A 19,867-nucleotide genomic window follows, 5' to 3' on the forward strand; every position below is an offset into this window, starting at 1 on the left:
TCCCCGCGCCGGCAGCTCCAGGAGGCGGGGGCGGGGGCTCCGCGGGGCTGAGCTCTCGTTCCACGCGGCTCACCCGGGCCTCTCCACCTCCTCGGCGCGGCCCGTGAGGGCCTCCCGCAGGTACGGGTGCCTCTGCACGTCGCCATCCTGCAGTGGGGGGATACGGCAGCAGTGCGGCACCCCCGCCGCCGCGCCGCCCGCCTCGCCTCGCCAGCTGGGAAGCACCATTCTCATGCTTAAACCAAAACGCTGACTTGATTCCCTGCCTTTCTTCCTGTGTCCTAAGCCGCAGTAGGTCTGTTCACACTCAGATGGGAGTATGAGTGAGTTCCGCATCCACCACGATGTCAGCGAGCTGCTCGGCCTGCTGCGTGTGCGTGGTGGCGAGGGGGCTGAAGTGTACATTGACCTGCTGCAGAAGTCAATTTACAGTCAATTTTTAAAACTAAAAAATTATTGCCCTTTCAATCATCTCTTTTTTCGTTCTACTCTCCCCTTTTTTTACTCCAGCAAACATGGCAGCTGGTGGCAGCTCAGATTCTTCCATTCCCTCATGTACTTCCAAGATATCTCTGCAGGAGTTGGAGGAGTTGCGCACGCAGCTTGGCACTGTCACAGACAGCGCCAGCACACAACAGGTACTGCCTCTTGCCTTACCTTATGTGTAAGATCTTTCCCTGCTGCTCATATGTACATAATGCTCATGTGTAGCTGTGCTCTTAACTTTCACTATCTAGGGGAATTATGAATGTTCCTATCCATACAGATAATCTGAATTTGCTCTCAAAATGTGCTAGTCACATTATATTAAGTCGTTGTGCTGTTCTTCATAAGAATGGCCTTCTCTATTGAAGTCAGGTAAGGTGAGTTGAGTTTAGGCCACAGCAGTTCGCACTGGGGGGTAGTGATGTGATTTCATTTTCCCTTTTCAAACCACCTCCTTAACCCGTGCAGATGTTTCCTTTTCCTCCTGCACAGTGCTTGCACAGGGGCTTAGCAGCCTCTATGGCTCATCCCATCCTTGCTGAAAGCTCTGTTCTCCCAGGTACTTGAGTGAATTTGAAGTTGTTCCCCAAGTGGATGCAACTGTTTTGTTTACTTAGCTATTGGGATGAGTGTTCCTGAAATAAGTGCTGCAAAACCCTTGTTGAGCAGTGATGGAGCTACACTGATTTTCACATACTGTTCGTATCAGGCTTTTTGCTTGTCTCATCCAAATCCTTCATGGATGATCTGAGTCAAGCAGTTGATTCGGATCCTGAAGGGATCCACGTTTCCAGTGGGAGAGTAGATCTTTTAATGAGGATTTATGTATGGAGTTGCTCAGAGAGGAGAGAAGAGGAAGTGGTATTCTCTAGGATGTTCAAATACAGTTTGATTTCCTTGCATGGTTTTCCTTTGAGGCCTGCAGCCAAAGGAACTGAAATGGCAGTGCAAGCCAGTGACCACTGTGCTTCAGGATGTAATGCTTATGTGTACTTGTTTCCTTCCCACATTCCTCTCACCTCTGAGACCTTCTATGAGAAGAAAATAAAATGACCCTGTGCAGATCTCACTTCATATACGTGTGGACCTTAAGAAATGCAATGCTATAGGCTTGGGGCAGAATGGCTTGAAGACTGTAGAGAGAAAAAGGAGCTGGGGGTGTTGGTTGATGCTCGGCTTAACATGAGCCGGCAGTGTGCCCAGGTGGCCAAGAAGGCCAACGGCATCCTGGCCTGTATTAGAAATAGTGTAGCCAGCAGGAGCAGGGAGGTGATCATCCCCCTGTACTCAGCTCTGGTGCGGCCGCACCTCGAGTACTGTGTTCAGTTTCGGGCCCCTCACTACAAGAAGGACATTGAGGCCCTGGAGCGTGTTCAGAGAAGGGCAACAAAACTGGTGAGGGGTCTGGAGCACAAGTCTTATGAGGAGCGGCTGAGGGAGCTGGCATTGTTTAGTCTGGAGAAGACGAGGCTCAGAGGAGACCTTATTGCACTCTGCCACTTCCTGAAGGGGGGTTGTGGTGAGGAGGAGGTGGGCCTCTTCTCCCTGATAAATAATGACAGGACGAGAGGGAGTGGCCACAAGTTGCGCCGGGGAAGATTTAGATTAGACCTGAGGAAACATTTTTTCTCTGCAAGAGTGGTCAGGCACTGGAATGGCCTGCCTAGGGAGGTGGTTGAGGCACCATCCCTAGCGCTGTTCAAGAAGCATTTAGATGAGGTGCTAAGGGATTTGATTTAGTAGTTCAGTGGGTAGGGATGGTGATAGGAGGATGGTTGGACTAGATGATCTTGTAGGTCCTGTCCAACCTAATGTATCTTTGAGTCTATGAAATGGATTTCATAAGCACATCCCCCATATTTTTGCACTTGTGTCAGTTTATGGAGGTTATACATCGCACAGACCTCTCCAACTGAAAATGAGTCTTTCACCGTATTTATTTTACTGACAGAGATCCAGAGCAAGGAATTAAGACTGTTGTGGTCTTGCAAGAGCTTGCTTCCTTCACAGTCAGAGCAAAACCACCATCGTTTTCCACCAATGTATTATCTGGATGGCATTTCATGTGCAGCTATTCCACGGGTACTGTGCAGGAACTGATTTCAGAGGTGGCCATTAGCCTGTTTGCAAGTGCTCCTTGGATAAGATGTTGCTGCTTTCTGCTTCTGGAAGTAATTTGATGGCTTTTACATTGAGAACTACTAAGGTGCCCGGTGCTTGTACGTGTCCTAGTTTTATTCCTGTGTGTATGCTGCAGCACCAAGGCTGGTGCGTGGGATATGGCAAGACATTATTTAATGCACCCTCCAAAAAGAGGAAGGGCAACTATATTAAAAAATCACCCCTGCAGCACTGAGACCAATTACATGAAATGGAGGGACTAAAACCGACACTGTTCTACTGAAATACCAATTATTCCACTTTCTGTTCTCAAATTATCGGCTTACAGTCAATTTTTAAAACTGAAAAATTATTGCCCTTTCAATCATCTCTTTTTTCATTCTACCCTCCCCTTTTTTTTTCTTTTTTTTTTTTCTCAACAGCCCCTTGAGCTTACACGGGAAATGCTTCGAGATAAGCACAACAAGAAGAATGCAGGTCAGCCTGTTCCAGTGTTTCCATCCTGGGTGTATGAGAGGCCTACGCTTACTGACGATTTCTTAATTGGCACTGCTTTAAGTACTGACACAACGGTACCTATAGGTATGTGATACATACTGAAAATTATGTTAACACAGTACGTTTTGTACTTGTTCAGAAGTGCCATTCAGATTCTGTCGTAATTAGGATGAAAGCAAAACTTGCCTCCCTGAAATCTGCCAAGAAGATCAGGATTCAAAAAAAAAAACCAACAAACCAATATGCAGCCAGACAGAGTGTTTCTCCCATGATAAATTCCAACTCCACTGTTAGTCCATAAGATCTAATCCGCTTTGAGTTTCCCAGTCCTTCCACAAAATCCTACTGCAGGAGCAACCCATCTGCATTCTCAGCTGAAAAATCTGCAGTTGCACCTGTCAGGGGAGCATTCATCAATCTATGCAGCTCATTCTCCTCTCCAGTAAGGCCGTGACAACCTCCCTGATTTGTTCCTAGCTGGAGCAAAAGGGGACTGATCTCACTCTGTATTGCAGCTTTAAGCAGAGCTTTGCATAGTTTGTGATTTGTAAATTAGATACAGGAAAGCCAGCAGCTGTGCTAGGGGTTCACGTTTCTATTTCCCAAGAAGGTAGCAGCACCTGCATGAAGCTACAGCTTCTTCCTGGCATGGATTTGTGCCTTGACTAAGGGGCACATGAAAGTAGTGATCACAAGTAGTTTCATTCTTGAGTGTTCCCCCGTTGTCAAATGATTTGTCTAGCTGCATGGGAGTGTTAAGCATGTCTGATGCTTGCATTTAAGGTCTGTGCTTTCCTTCCAGGCTTTTGAACCACATGACAGAGATCCTCAGTCACGTTTCAGTCAGATGTTGTTTTTTGGTGTTTTTTTTTTTTTTTTCTTCCAGGGATCAACAAATTCTGTAGTGCCCAGAAATCACTGTTAAGATCAGACACCTTTCAACAGTGTTAAGTGCTGCACCAGCACATGCAGTGCTACAGTGGAGAGGGATTGTTAGCTGGTTTTGTGAGATAAGGCTAGCTATAGTGAGCATTGTAGCCATTGTGGTCCCCAGCCTTTTGATGGACTTTATTAAATTTCAGTTTGAGTCCCTTGCGCTTCTTTGTAGCTGCTTTCTAGTTCACTGCACCAGTCAGATACCTTATAGCTTGCAGACCACCTTCAACTTTGGCTGGACTAGCATTTTGTTGTCTGTATTTTAACTTTATTCTTTGAATTTTAGTATTTCAGTGGAGAGGAGGTAGGAGAATTGTTTGCAAGGCTGGAACTCAGGTCCAGTGTACGTGAGCCCGTTTGGATGGAAAAGCCAACAGTGCAAGTGACGTACTCTTAGCCACAGTTGATGGATATATGGCTCTGTCTGCTTGCTTTGCTTTGGGTTTAAATGAGCAAAGGCTTATGTTTTCCTGGACAGCAAGATTTAAGATTTTGGAGTTGACAGGAACTCAGTTCTGTTCTCTGTATCTTGGTTCAGATGTGTATGATCTTCCTTTGTTCTCTTTGAATGGTAGTATGTCATCCTTGTAGACTTCAAGTGCTAGGTTGTGAAGGCTAGGTTGTGATTCTGTTGTCTCTTTGAAAACAGGTACTCTGCCTTTAGCATCCCAAGAATCCATGATTGTGGAAGACCTGCTATATGTTTTGATTGGTGTGGATGGAAGATATATCACAGCACAGCCTCTTGTTGGCAGTCAGAACCGAGCATTTTCAGTCGATCCAAACTTGGACTTGTCCATCAAAGAGCTGGTGACCAGGATTCTTCCCGTAGCAGCAGGTTACTCTGCTGTCACCAGGTACAAAGTTGACCTTTCCTCCCAGTGGAGGATATTTAGCTTCCAGCATCAAGCTGCAGAATATAAAATCTGTCATTCTGCAGATGATGACTTCCAAGCTAAACTTAAGCCTATAGGGATATAAAATAAAGAGTGACAATTTATTTGAAATGTTTTTGGCTCCATATGTTTTTGCTGGTATTCTCCTATGTGGTGCCACTTCACATTTTCCTTCACCTTGCCTTTGCTTTGTCCAACCTCTGACTTGGTGCGTTCGGGCAAAGTTAAAATGCTGTGGTTTTCTCCCTCCTTTTTGCTTTTTGTTCTCCTCTGGGCATCCAGGACTAAGACAGCCCTTGTGTGCAGGAGAGCCTACAGCTTCCTAGTTCCTGGTGGCTAAGTAATTGTTGAAAGGTCTTAGTGTAAGGTACACCTCATTAACAGCAGAAGTTTGTAATATGGATGCTGCATTTGATTTGATGTCTCCGGAAGATCAGCAAAGAGGAAGAAGCACTTTTAGGAAGGGATTTGTCCAGTCTCTTTTACCTGACTGATTCTAGATGATATGGCTTGCATTCAGAAGCCTCTGCCCACTAAATAAGATGCCTAGAGCCAGCTAAGTCTGATCAGGTGGCATATAGTTGGAAGCTGGTAGCAATGCTCTCCTCAGTGTTTGCTTCCATGATACTGCGTCCTTTTGAGAGATTCTCCTGCCCTCTAGTCCTAATCCTAAGGTTGTGTAAAGGCAATTGCCTTGACAAAAATAAGAGCAAATACTTTTTCTTTTTAAAGTGAATTTGCAAGTAATCCTAGATCCTCTGCAATTTCAGGGGAAATGTTTTCTCATAGCTTTCTATATTAAGAAGTGTGGTGGTGAGAAATAGACAGGGGGCAGAGAGCAAATGTGGAACCTAAAACTCCAGCTGACAACTGATTTGTTTTCCAATTCAGTGTCTTCTTGTCTTGTGCTTCTATAGTGTCCTGAAGTTAAAATTCCTGAAAACGTTGGAAATTACCTTGCCTAAAAGAGATTCCATTTCGCATTTTACAGGTTTATAGAGGAGAAGTTTTCCTTTGAGTATGGACAGGTAAATCATGCCCTGGCTGCTGCTATGAGGACTTTGATCAAGGAATACATGATACTAATTACTCAGCTGGAACATCTTCAGAGACAGGGACTTCTCTCACTGCAGAAGCTCTGGTTTTATATCCAGCCCACAATGAGGACCCTGGAGATTCTTTCTTCACTTGGTACGTTTGAAAAATGCAGTCATTATGTCTAGACAGGTACATGACAGTGGCTTCTGAAAACTAGACAGATTAACAATACCGATGGGTTGTGTGTCATTCTAACTTTGTTATATCAAATAAGGAGGACTAAGAGGAGGATTGTGCTTGTCAGACCTCTGCCATTTTTGAGAGCGGTAGGTTCTCTGAATCATGTCCAGTGTTGTTATACCTCAGAGTAAAAGTACTGTGCTGCTTGAAGAGGGACAGTATAACCCATCTGTGGGTGTATGTGGCATGCACGTCCCACAGGAGTGCCCCCTGTCTGATAACCACTCATACAGGAGTGGAGTGGATGCAGTCCTTTCATAAATACCATTTTAATACCCTTCCTCGTATTGTTTCCTCAGTAGTTTTTTTTTGTTTTTTTTTTTTAATTAAACTCTTTGACATGAGCATACTCTTGCCTTTCTCTCTACTCAGCCCAGAAACTTTATCTGGATGCAAAAATCTGTTCTATGTAGAATCTGGAAATGGATGATCCACCTTGGTATTTACGTTTCCTGAAATATTCACGTTTTTGGAACACTGCAGTTAGCCATGTACTTTAAGTTTTACTTCAGTCCCAAGCTCATGACCCTAAGTCCAGGTGTTTCAAGTGGTATGTGTGGAAAAGAGATGTGATCTGGAGATAAAAGATTTCTCAAGCAAGTCGTTGAGGTGTGGGACTGTTTCATTAGCATCTTGGAAAAAAAAAAAGTCTGTGTATGGTGTAGAAGCCACCAGATAGCTTATGTCTACCCGAGTTCAGTTGTCCTTGATGCGCGTATCTAAATGCAGAGTCTTGTGTGTCTTACATCTGTATTTTTTAATTTCAGCCACTTCTGTGGATAAAGGTGAGTGTATGGGAGGGTCAACTCTGAACTTACTCCACGATAAGACTTCCAGCTACACAGGAGACAGCCAGGCCCAAGAGCTGTGTCTGTATCTAACCAAGGCAGCCAGCGTGCCCTATTTTGAAATTCTGGAGAAGTGGATATATCGAGGCATCATTAATGACCCATACAGGTAAAGAACAGTTACAGTTGTGTTCCCCTCTCACACCTGCATACTATTCAGCAGAGGGGTGAGCTCTGTTTTCATAGGATCCTCTTCTCATAACTCACTGAATTGATGTTCCTGTACTTCACTAGTATGATGTTCTGATTCAAGCTGACAATGCCCACTGAAGTTTCTTGGCATTTAAAGAATCATTTAAAGCATTTTCTGCATTTATGCAACATTCCTGTTGTCCACATTTTCAGAATAGGATACAAAATGAAGTTAAAATAGCATAATAGAATGCCTGTCTGATGGTGAGGAAGCAAAGGCCACTTTCCTTTCCAGTACACTGATAGCCAAATAACACTTAGACTTGATTTCTGGGCCCTATAAAATTCTGTTTCTGTTGTAATTGATTGTGGATTAGCACAAACACACCAAAAATGCAGTTTGTCGTAGTACAAACTGATTTCAGTTCTTGATTGGAATATATCTTCATGAGACCTTACTTCTGATGCATCATATTCCCATTGGCTATATTAATATGTCAGAAAAGTAATCCCCATTGTTCCACTTCCTGCTTCTAAACATCTGCTTTAACTGTCCAGTGAGTTTATGGTGGAGGAACACGAGTTGCAGAAGGAGAAGATTCAGGAGGACTATAATGACAAGTACTGGGATCAGAGATACACTGTTGTTCAGCAGCAGATTCCCTCTTTCTTGCAGAAAATGGCTGACAAAATACTAAGCACAGGTAGGTAAAGATATATTTCTGATTTAAGAGGAGTCTGGGATGATAGCCACCATTCTTTTTGTAAAGATGAATGGAACTTTGTCATGCTTTGCCAGTTTATGGGTCATCCAGCTACAGCTTCTCAGAGAAACAGAAAAATCAAAAGCAACTTCAGATGATATACGTGAAAAAGAAAATGTGAGAAGGAGTCCAGAAGTTAGAGGAACTTTGTCTTTCTGCTCTGGTACGTCTGTACCGTTTTGTCACAGCTAGATGGAGCTAGATGTCTGAGGTTTGAACCTTTGAGTCTTCATGTGGGCACTTAGAGGCAGTGTGCCACCTGCTGGTTATCGTTGCTCCCTGCTGCAAGTACAGACTCCTCAAAAGCTGTTTCTGAAGTGCAACGCCAGGTTTTCAAAGTTTCTGGCTATCTACAAAGGTGTTTTACCACCACTGGGAAACAGAAAACATTTCTAAATCACTCCTAAATCACTTATCAGTAGCCTAATTTAAATTCTGTATCATCTTCTGAATGGCATTTAAGCCCTTTCCAGTTTTAGGTAGAACTTAATGTAAAACTTCACAATATAGCTTCCGTTTGTATATTCCATTTGGTAGCAGTGATTTGCAGGCTTCTCTCTTAGCAACACATATAGTTGGCACAAACGTGTGTTACTGTTTCCTTTTCAGGAAAATACCTGAATGTTGTGCGAGAATGTGGGCGTGACATTACCTGCCCTGTGGCTAAAGAGATCATCTATACTTCAAAAGAGCGAGCATATGTAGAACAAATAGAAAAAGCATATAACTATGCTAGCAAAGTTCTTCTGGATTTCCTAATGGAGGAGAAAGAGCTTGTGGCTCACCTAAGGTTTGGTTTATTTTATTAAACGTAGGTTAAATTGATTGATTCTGATTGTGAATGTCAGATTTTAAAGTTAGCTTTCTTTTCCTGGGACGTTCGCTGTCTTTCTGTTGCAAATGTTGACCTGAAAAAAAGAAAAAAAAAGAATCGTTATCTCCTGAACTACAAAATAATAATAATAAAAAAAAGAAACATAAAATCATAGGATGTTGTATGGGAGAGACCTTTAGGGGTTTCTCATCCAACTTCCTACTGGAAGGCTACCACCAAAACTAAGTCTTGGCTAAACTGGCCACTAGACTTTGTCTGACTTTATCTGACTCAGTCTTGAAATCCTCTGCAACCGCAATGGTTTAAGGCTGTGCTAGTCCTATTTTGCTCTAAAAATAGCTGTGATTGGGTATGGTCTCTGGCAAGATGCGGACTTCATTCTCCAGCTTTCCTGGGAGCTATTTCCAATCCCATTGCAGTTGGGTCTCTCTGAGGCCTGTTGAAAATTGCAGTTGGTGTATCATACTGTAGCAAAAGTCAACACAAGCGCGTGGACTGCTTCAGAAGTCAGCTCAGGTACTTGGACAGGGGAGTCTGTGCTTTTCTTTGGGATGGCTGGATGGATCTGGACTCTGGAAGTTGGGTTGTTGTCCAGGATAGCAGTGTAATCCATTGCCTAGCAGTGCAGCGCATACCTTTATTCTCGAGGTATGTTTTTATGAGAGCAAAAGAACAACTGCACCAAAACATGGTGAGGGAAGTGACTGGAAGGAGGGGAGCACATGTTTAAAAAAACAAAAACGAAAAAAGCTTCCAGTTAGGTTATTTTTTGTCTGCTAAAAAAGCAAGTTAAAAACCATGTTTTTTGAAAACATAATCACTGATCTTCATTTTCTTGAGCAGATCTATAAAACATTATTTCCTGATGGATCAAGGGGACTTCTTTGTTCACTTCATGGATCTCACAGAAGAGGAACTAAAGAAGCCTGTAGATGAGATCATAACTACTAGGCTAGAAGCATTGCTTGAGTTGGCCTTGCAAATGAGCACAGCCAACACAGATCCCTTTAAGGATAATTTAAAGGTAAAAAAGGGTGTAAGCGGAAGGCTTGCCAGGTACTGAGAAAATCCCTGTTCCAATGAGAAGCCGATGAAAATGCAGTGGAAGAAAGAAGAATTGATAGCTATATTCCTGTAGACCTTCTGTGGGTTAAGTCTGTTTATTTCACGGATATTAGCAATGGGAAGCTCTGATCACGTGCAAGGGGCTGCATTTTCTTGTTGATGTCTGAGCACAGAGGAAGTGCTTTTGAGTGGCATCAGGATGAGATGAAAGCAGTAATGTGTCTCTCACAGGCATTCTCAGCTTGGATGCCCATTTCGGAGTACAAGAAAATCCTTGATTATAAGTTCTGACTATTAATGATTGTTGCAGCTCAGTTGAAAGCCTTTACAAATGCGAACCAGCACACAAGCTGTGCTTGGGGAGGTTGAGATGACTTTACAGACAGCACAGCAGCACTGCTCTGCTGTCTGCTGCAACCCCGTTCAGAGGGTGCCGCTCCTCCTTGCTCCATAGGTTGCTCTAATGACTTGAGAGTAACTGATAACGTGCAGTTCTTCTGCCACTTGACTGTTGCTCCGTTGTAGTAGTTGTGAGTACCCTGTGGCTTCATTGTTTTCCTGCTCTCTATAGATTGACTTGATGCCCCATGACCTCATTACGCAGCTTTTGAGAGTACTGGCCATAGAAACGAAACAGGAAAAGGCCATTATTGGTGCAGATCCCACGGAGCTTCCTCTCAGCGGCCTGGAAGCATTTTCCTTCGATTACATTGTTAAGTGGCCTCTGTCTCTGATTATAAACAGGTAAAGTACCCACCCACCAAAAGAGAAAAAAGGCAGCTTTTGTGCAGCTTTAAAACACATTTCCAAACAGCAAAATGCTGCAAAGCATTTTCTGTCTTTAAAGCGGTACTAAAAGTTGTCAGCAAGTAGAAAATGCTTTAGGGTTATTGACTTCCACTTGCTCCACCGGTAGACTGGGGCTTGTCTTCTCAGTACAGCCATTCCAGATGACGCTTAAGATATGCATGGAAAGTTGATTTTACATGATAGAAAGACATAGATGGAGGGACACTTTGTGAGCCCAGTCTCTGTTTTGAATCTCTGAGAAGATTTTTTATTTGAAAGTGAATGCTCATTTAAGAGTTTCCCTGCTTGCAGTCAGACGTTTCTCAGATGTGAAGGGGCAGAAAAAATCTTTCCGGTAGCCGTGGTTGCAAAGCTGATGGATAGTACTGGCTGCTGCTAGAATTACTGTAGCAGGCCATTTTGCAGTAAATTGAGTTATGCAGTTTATTTTTCTGTAGTGCCTTGCCTCTCTACAGAAACAGGGCACTGATAGACTGTGAGCCAGGGAAATGGGACAGGCAGTGTTAGGTGAGAAAGTGACGTGTTGGTTGCTAAATGCCAGCAATATCCCCTCTCTTCCTCGCAGTGGAACTTTTGTAATGACACGGTGTATCTGAAATTGTGTCTCTTTCTTTTAAAAAGGGTATATTAATTTTGATGGTAACTATGGGATTGGAAATACTAAGTGGTAAAGTTTAACAGACTGTATTGGCTGGAGCTCTGTAGACACCTACACTGAAGTGTCTTGAGCACAGACCTGCATCCAGTCCCCAAGGCTATAAGTAAGCACCCCCATCTGCTTCTGACAGTGCATTGCAGGCAGGGTAATGCTGCCTGTAGCTTGGTTGCCGTTTTTCTTAATCTTTTTGGAGAACCCTGGTGAACTTTTTTGTCAGAGTTAGCAGCCTTGGTGCAGCAGGGACACAACTGCAGGCTTTCAGACCTCTGTCCCAGCATGGGAGTGATCTTTCTGCAGGTTGCTCGAAGGGATCAGAAAAGGAGTCTGGTGAAGTACCTGGTGGCAGGAAGTGTGAAGGAGGGACTCTTTGGGGAGGAATTATTTGGGATGATTAAAAAAGCTTTTTTTTTTTCATCTGTTAGAATTGTTTTAGTGAAGATCCGTGTACGTCTGAAGGTGTGAGGAGCATGTGTTAGGACTCTTTGCCTCGAAGCAGCCTCAGCCTTTGCTGCTTAGTCTGTCAATCAGAAAAGTGCTTAATCTGAATGGTTTTTTCCTTTCTTTCCAGGAAAGCACTGACAAGATACCAGATGCTTTTCAGACACATGTTCTATTGCAAACATGTGGAAAGGCAGTTGTGCAACGTTTGGATCAGCAATAAGACAGCCAAGCAGTCCTCCCTACATTCAGCTAAATGGTATGGCTTCTTTTCCTGCTGAGGCTTTGGTTTTTCTTCTTCCTAGTTATATGCGTTGTGTCATGAATCAGATTATCTTGATATGGAACAGATCGTTGCAAATTTCTGACAGGCGGAGGGAGGTCAGACATAACATTTTAGGATTCAGTAGGAAGTGTCTGCTCAGTTGTCTGTGGGCTGCTTGACTTGTTCCTCTTTGGTGGCTCAGGATTTGGAAAAGGCATCATAGGAACACAAAGTGTCCTGAGTTGGAAAAAACTCACAAGGATCTTTGAGTCCAACTCCCAGCTCCACACAGGACCACTCAAAGTCCAAACCGTATATCTGAGAATGCTCCTTGAGCTGTGGCAGCTTGGGGCTGTGGCCTCTGTCCGGAAGAGCTTGTTCCATGCCCACTACCCTCAGTCTCAGTTGGTCTCACTGGAGCACAGGACAGGCCTGTGGCACTGCAAGGAAATTCCTTCTGTCTTGTCAGTGGCACTCGCTTCTCACAAGGTACCTTCAGCTACCTTGGTACTGACCTCAGCCGGAGCGTGCTCTTGTTCTCTTGACAGCATAGAGGAATCAGTGGAAGAGACCTGGGGGGATTTGTAGTGCAAGCCCCTGCTCACAGAATGACTGTCACCAGTGGACAGGGCACCTGAGGCTGAAACCAAGACGGGGTTGTCCCCGCCTCTTTGATGGCTTATCCCAGTTTGTTGAAGGCAATTCTTTGCTTGGTATCACAACCTGAAACCTTGACAGGAGTTCTATGTAATTCCACCATTCTAATTTTAAAGTGAAGTTGCATGAAGTATCTTAGATAGCAGGTGGCTTTTTGAAATCCAGGGACCCCTGAACTTATGCAATGCAGTGCATAAGATAATTTCAAGTACTCATTTAACAAGTGAGTGTTTATGTGCTGGAAAGAAACACGAAGCATTTTGCTTGTTATATTTCACACTGCTAGCAAATGTGTCTGACTAGTTAAAGTAATAAAGTGGCTTTAATACAGTCCATTTATGGTTGAACGTGAGCAAATTTCAAATTAACTGTCTAGTGCACAGTAGGTTCAAAACTCTGAATCTTGTAGTTGAGGGGAAAGTCGTTGTCATACATGGAACATAAAGCTATTGCAGAGCATCTCTGACTGTAGCCACTTTCAGACTGCAACAGTGAATTTGCTAGGACAGAAGTAGTTAGCTCTGCTTCGCTTGGCTGTACAAGCTTGGTTCTCTGTGGCATTTGCTAGCATGGAGTTGTGTGGGTGTGATTTCTCCCCTAGGTTTGCTGGTGCCTTCATACTGCGGCAGCGGATGCTGAATTTTGTACAGAATATCCAGTATTACATGACGCTTGAAGTGATGGAGCCCGCATGGCACATTCTTGAGCAGAACTTGAAACTGGTGAGTGTGTGTGCTTGAGAGAAGTTAGAACAGAAAATCGTATATTACCAAATTTAATGTAGGGAAAAGATGCCTTGTTTCAGTTACCATGAAATGTTTTGTTGGATGAACCGTTGTTCTTATCACACTACAAACAGTGCTGCTCTTCTGCATAACCTTTCTGCTTTGTTAGTCATGCATCCCTTTCCTCTGCTGAACTCTCCTGTCTGTGTCCCCAAGTTCCATGCTCTCTTCATCCTGTTATGGAAAGGTAGCATTCTGCTGAACACCTCTGCACATAGAGAAGAAAGAACTGGATAAGGAAGAAGGATGTGAGGTGCAAAGATCGCAAGCAGGTCCAGACGTCTTTCTTTGATTCCTTGGCTGACTTACATCTCTTTTTCTCTTCTTGGAACTGCCAAAGATTAGGCCTTTGAGGCAGGAAGAGGCCTTTACACTTTATTTTTTGTGTTAGGACTATTTGCTATAAAAAACGGTGTTTCCTCTTCCGATGGTTGTTTTACTGGTCTGCTTCCACTGTACCAGGCAAGACTGGAGACCTTTTCCACCCCTGTGATGTCTGGGAGAGGCTGAGATCATTTCGTGCTGTTTTTTATGCCTGACAAGGCAAAATATTCTGGCAAAATATGCCTGACCTCTCCTTTCATAGAGGTGTAATGTTCTGGGCTAAGAGATTTTCTAAGTGTGTAACACAGTACTCCTGGTTCATTAGTCAAAATAAAGTCAGTGACTGCTCCAGAAGTTAACTCTTTTCTCTAGCACAAGCTCCAGGTAACAGTTTTTATCTCCTGATGGGCACGTGAGATACCTTTATCACCTCAAGGAGAAGCACATTCCCAGTGAGTGTCCTACCTCCCCGTTTTAAGCCAAGAACGAGAAGTCTCCAGAAGAATAGGAGCTGACATTCCAGAGCAGTCTGTGAAAGAAGCCCACAGACCTTCTGAAATGTGATGTAATCAATTCAGATTAGAAGGTCCCAGACAACAGATAAAAAGTCAGTCTCTGGGAGACAAAAGACTCATCTCTCTTGGGTGAATGCATCTGTCCTTTCCCTTTTTACCTGGCTGGAGCAGAGGTCGGGACTTCGGAGTTATCAGTTGACAGGTGAAATTCATTAGGCAAGTGAAGGATGATGCTTGTTTACTGGCAGGTCTAAGTGAAAGCTACAGCAACACTGCAGATACCTTGCCATCAGCTTGGCCCAGCCTACAGCTGTGTTGTTCATCAGGAACACATGCCGCAGAGCATTAGCTGAAGTTGCCTGGCTGTGGCTGGTTTCTAGCACACAAACAGCCTCTTTGGACAAGACTCTGTGGGAGGAAAAAGCTAAAGAGCAAAAGAGGATGGCATCTTAAGTTACTTCGGTACTGTTTACTAAAACAAGGCAAGAGACATAGGCTGCCTGCACTGTGTTACGTAGCAAATGGCTCCACTGGGTTCTGCGTGGTCATGGTGTGTGATAATTTATTCTTTGATTCTGAAGTTGAACAGATACGTTGGCCGTGCTGGTCTAGTGCTTTGGTGTCCTGGTTTGCTTTTTCATTAATGCACTATGCTCCAACAGGCTTCTAATATTGATGACGTTCTGCGCCACCACACAAGCTTCCTGGACAAATGCCTGAAGGACTGCATGCTGACCAACACTGAGCTGATGAAGATCTTCTCCAAACTGATGTCTGTCTGTGTCATGTTCACAAACTGCATGCAGGTATATACGGTCTCTCCGTTTTTATCAGGCCAGCAGCTCTGTTTATTATGCCTGATAAGGGGGTATTTGGGCAAAATGTGCCTGACCTCTCCTTTCGTAGAGATAAAATGTTCTGAGCTAAAGGTTTTTCTCTCTTTTAACACGATCCATCTCTTGCTCTCAATACACTTGGATGAGCTGCTTTTCCCACCCACCAACAGGCTTTATGAGCTCAGACTTTCCTCCACGCGGTTCCTATGGCTGTTCCCTCCGCATGATTCTATGTGCTCTTCTTTTTCACTGTTGGAATCAGGTTTCTGTGAACCTGATTGCCTCTCTTCATCCATTCTTGCAGCAGAGTTTGTAGGTGAAAGCTGTAGGGCCAGCTAGGTTTTTGTTCCTGCAAAGACCAGCTGAGGACTAGCCATGAAGACTAATCTCCTTAGCCAGTGTATCAAGGAGCCCATTTTAAAAACAAAACAAAACCAGACACCTTCCTTTGGGCATATTAATGCTTTAAATTTAATCTCAGAGTTAGCTTTTGTGGGGATTAACTAGCTTCAGGGCTAGGAGGGTTGCATCGATCTCATGCATTGCTGTTGTGGAAGAGAGAGGTTTTAACCACGGCCCCAACCCTCTGCCCTTTCCAGAGGTTTACCCAAAGCATGAAGCTGGATAGCGAGATGGACCGTCTCACCCTAGAAGATGGCACGATGCTGGGCCCACCAACAGAGGAAGAGCGTGCTGAAGAGACTGCCAAGAAGAAGCTGACTAACAAGGTGGGGCACTGAGTATACTGATGGGCTCCCTAAATGCTGCCTGAGGCTGCAGCTTGATTGGGGTGGCTCTCCTGCCTCCTACAGGTAGACGTTTCAGGTTTCCAGCACACCTCTGGCCCTGAAAGCAGAATCTTTGTAAAAATGTTGGGCATTTCTGAGGATACAGTGGAGTGCTCTCAAGTCTTCTCTGAGGACCCTGTCTCCCACGGCTGTCGCTGCAATTGTTTATCAGTTCTTAGCTGCATTTTCAGCTGTGTGCATGAAGGTGAACGAGCCAGTGAGCTGTAGAGTCTGACAGCCCTTCTCTTTTGTCTATGAGATATTTGCTTTGTCTGTATTTTTCCCTGTATAGACACACACTTACTAAGCTATTTGTTACGCTCTGCATATATATTTGAGGATTATTCTAGTGGGGTCTGTCTATTCCGGTGTCCTCCCAGATGGGCAAGGCAAGGTTTTTAACCCCTGAGGATCTTATAGCTGTTTTGAAAATGTTACTTCAGTGCCTGAGTTACCACTAAGTTTTATGGCAGTATTTTTTACCAGGTTTTGAAAAACAGATGGGATCGTTGCATCTCCTTGATAAACACCTTTGTCTTGGTAGCTTTTAGCAGAGCATGCTGACAACCTCCATCTAACATCTGGCTTTGAAGCAACTATCAGCAAGTTTGATAGTAATTTTTCAACGCATCTGCTGGATCTGTTGGACCGGCTGAGTGTCTACAGCACCAATGACTGCGAGCACAGCATGCTTAACATCGTCTACAGGTGAGCCAGAGGTTTTCTCTCAGTAGCTTCCCATCCTGTGGTGCTCAGGTTCAGCCCAGGAGCAGTGGTCGCTATTTTATAGCTGTGTGTGTCTGCCTCGTGAGAGGAAAGACTGAAATTGGAAGAAATATCACTTTATGTTTCAGGCCGTGCCTTTAAAAATAGTCTTCTGAATTTTGCAAGATTTTTCTGTTCTAATGCAAGTGTTAGTTCACATTGCTTTGTGAAGCATTCCAGCAGGAGGTCGGGCTTTTGGGTGTCACTGCAGGCAGTACAGGGCATGGCCAACATAGTGCTGATGGCCACGTTGCCTGCTCTTTTCATAGAAGGGCATCAAGTCTCATGAGGAACGTGCAGAGATCCTTCTGTTGGTGGCATCATCCAGCTCAGTCCCAGGCTGGAGCTGGTTCTCACTGTGCTCAGAAATGCAGAACAATATCGAGTCCCTGACCATCCTTTCCACGAGGGAACAGAAGAAGTCTTGCAGCCTTCCATCACATTGTATCACGTCATGCCAGAGATTACACCAGTGCCTTTTCTGGCAGTAGCTCAGGTGTCCTCCCACCAACACTGTTCCTTAACTTAGCATGAGGTTCACCTTTTTTGTCATTGACTGTCCACCTCTCTAAACTGTTTATGGTTCCATGGGACGGTGGAAGCTCTCTCTTGTGGTGCTGCACCATGGAGACTGGTGTTGCATCCCATTTGATGTTGCTGTGGCTAGGAGTTGACCCATGGAGAAGCTGTGCACGCAGTGCTCCCAAATACTGCAAACTTGTTCTTCACGAGTTCTTCCTGCTTCGGAAGAAAAGAGAAGTACAGTGATTCAGCAGGATGTAATAAAAAAAATGCTTCTGTTGTCTGTTTGCACAAAGGATGGTGACCTAAGACTGCATCAGGCTGTTCAGAGCAGGGCCTGAGGCCTCTGCCCCCAGGCGCTTCCTGCACATGTGTGCAGAAGGGCTGCAGGGGAAATACTCTGTCTTTTTGCTGCCAGGACATGCATCGCTATTATGTCTCCCAGTCAGGACCACGCAAATCTTCACTGAGGTGTTGGGCACAGATGGACCTTGAGTTACAGAGCAGGTGCCCCCATTTCATCATCTGAAATACTGTGTGTTAGCAGGACACGCAGCAGAATGTGTCCTTCCATTTCCAGGGGCTGCTCAGTAGTGTTTTTAAGAAGCAGAAGCACCAAGGTGGATGGCCAGACATGACACTTAGCTCTCCTTCGGTCTGTAGGAATTATCGGATCCAGTCCTGGACACTGTAGCAACAGGAACCAGAACAAAGACTGCCATCTAAAAGAACGTATTTGAGAGAGAGAGAATAGACTGTAGGATTTGCTGGTCTTGTCTCACAAACTGTAACCACAGATCTTCAGCACGCTGAGTGTGCTCGGGTGTCTTTTCTTCATCAGCAGTGCTGACAAGAGAGCTCGTGGCTGCAGAAAGTGCCCGCAGTCACTGCCCAGTTGGGAAAAGAAGCAGCATCAGAGCAGAGGGGTCTGTCACGTGGATGGCTTTGAATCCAAATGCCCTAAAATCTTCACTCATTAAGCTAGCACTCTTCAGATATCCTTTCAACAACTTGGGAGGCAACTGCAAGGCTGATTTGGAGGCAGACCGCTGGGATGTATAGGAGGATGGGGAAAACAGCAAATGTGTGCTTCAGCCACAGAATGAGATACTGAGTGCAAGGGGGGTTTGGGAAGCACCTTAGGAGTTATCATAGATAATTTAATCTTAAAAACAGAGTTGGAAAGGAACAGGATGTAAATGGATCCCAATTGTGTAAGCCCTTAAGTTGGAATCAAAATTCAGTCAATAATCCTGCCTCAGTGTCATGTGTCCTTTGAATAAACATTGAAAGGACAAAAGATGTAAACTGCTGAGCCGGGAGAAAGCAGATGATAAATTCCATCTGTCGAGGCTGTTTTCCCCAGTCACAAAAAATATCTAGGAACAACTTGTTGCCATTTCTGTAAGATTGTTAAGCAACACGAAACTCAAATGTTGTGCCTATTCCTTAAGTAGTCGAACACGTACTGGACAAATAGGAGAGTAATTTCTGTATGGTTTGCAGGCTGCTGGCCTGTCGCCTGCTGCTGCTAGGGTGCATGTTTCTCCTAGGATCACAGAGTGGCTCGGGTTGGAAGGGACCTCAAAAATCATCTGGTTCCACTCCCCCTGCTCTGGGAAGGGTCGCCAGGCTCTGGTTCAGGCTGCACAGGGCCCCATCCAGCCTGGCCTTAAAGGTGCCAGGGATGGGGCATCCTCAGCTTCTCTGGGTAGCCTGTGCCAGGGCCTCACTGCTCTCTGAGTGAAGAATTTCTTCCTAACCTAAACCTCCCCTCTTTCAGTTTAAAAATTCCCCTTTGTCCTATCGCTATCTGCCCTTCGAGTACTGGAAGAAATATTCTCAGTTTCGTGGTTTCACGATGCAGAGATGTGCCTGGGGAAGGGCACAGCAGAGTGGGACTGGGTGGTTCTGTGCCACTCGAAACACTGCCTGTGTTACGAAGGAGACAGGCTGATGCTCTCGGTGGTGCCGTGTGCCGCGAAGGCACGTTGACCCAGTCGGGGCCATGGGGCAAGCAGGCCGACTCCTTCCTGTGCTTTGTCTCACAGGTTGGACTTCAACGGGTTCTACACGGAGCGCCTGGAGCACATGTCCGCAGAGCGGAGCCAGAGGGCCGCCCCGCCGCCTGCCTGCACCGCCGCGCCTGCTCCACGAAGGCAGTGCCTGCAGGGAGCGAGCGAACTGGAAACAGAGCGCAGGGAGACGGGGGGGACGCTGGGTCCCCTGGAACGAATGTGATGGACCTGGTCTTTTGAGACGCCAAGTGAAGTGGGGTTTTTTTTGTTCTTTACTACATTGTTGAACGGCGTCTCTATGTGCTGCAAAATAAAAACTAAAGAAAAGAAAAATTAGAGCTGTCCTGTTGGTGCGTGGCATGTGCTGTTGTTAGGTGACCAGAGCATGGTCTGGCCTAGCGGGAGCCCGGCAGGGGCTGCTGGTGGGGGGCAGTCTGATCTCTGCTCAGCCCAATGACTGCTCTGCTCCAGCAGCAGCTTTGAAGCTCCGTGGGTTCCTGTTGAATCTGAGTGCCGTTGCTCCTTGAACGCCCAGTGAGGTTTTATGTGTTCTCATTTACACACACATCCTTATGTCAAAAGGTGCTGTCCTGCCTCCAGTGTCCCCAGCACGAGGCACACCAACAC

General features: G+C 45.0%; 1 protein-coding gene across 1 annotated transcript; it reads left to right on the top strand.

Annotated features, from left to right (window-relative positions):
* The first annotated feature begins 319 nt into the window (after window positions 1–319).
* Window positions 320–19,574, top strand: LOC136055234 (gamma-tubulin complex component 2-like). Its single transcript, XM_065746952.1, has 16 exons — window positions 320–431; window positions 511–638; window positions 3,030–3,189; window positions 4,691–4,898; window positions 5,929–6,128; window positions 6,983–7,172; window positions 7,754–7,899; window positions 8,569–8,749; window positions 9,638–9,818; window positions 10,431–10,603; window positions 11,896–12,024; window positions 13,289–13,409; window positions 14,974–15,117; window positions 15,747–15,875; window positions 16,480–16,643; window positions 19,274–19,574. The coding sequence occupies exons 1-16, from the start codon at window positions 320–322 to the stop codon at window positions 19,461–19,463; spliced, it is 2,556 nt and encodes an 851-aa protein (XP_065603024.1). The 3' UTR covers window positions 19,464–19,574.
* The last annotated feature ends 293 nt before the right edge of the window (window positions 19,575–19,867 follow it).

The sequence above is a fragment of the Cyrtonyx montezumae genome, unplaced genomic scaffold (genome assembly GCF_038088225.1).
Source record: "Cyrtonyx montezumae isolate F1298 unplaced genomic scaffold, pur_monq_1.0 scaffold_4, whole genome shotgun sequence".
In the NCBI taxonomy this organism is placed as follows: domain Eukaryota; kingdom Metazoa; phylum Chordata; class Aves; order Galliformes; family Odontophoridae; genus Cyrtonyx; species Cyrtonyx montezumae.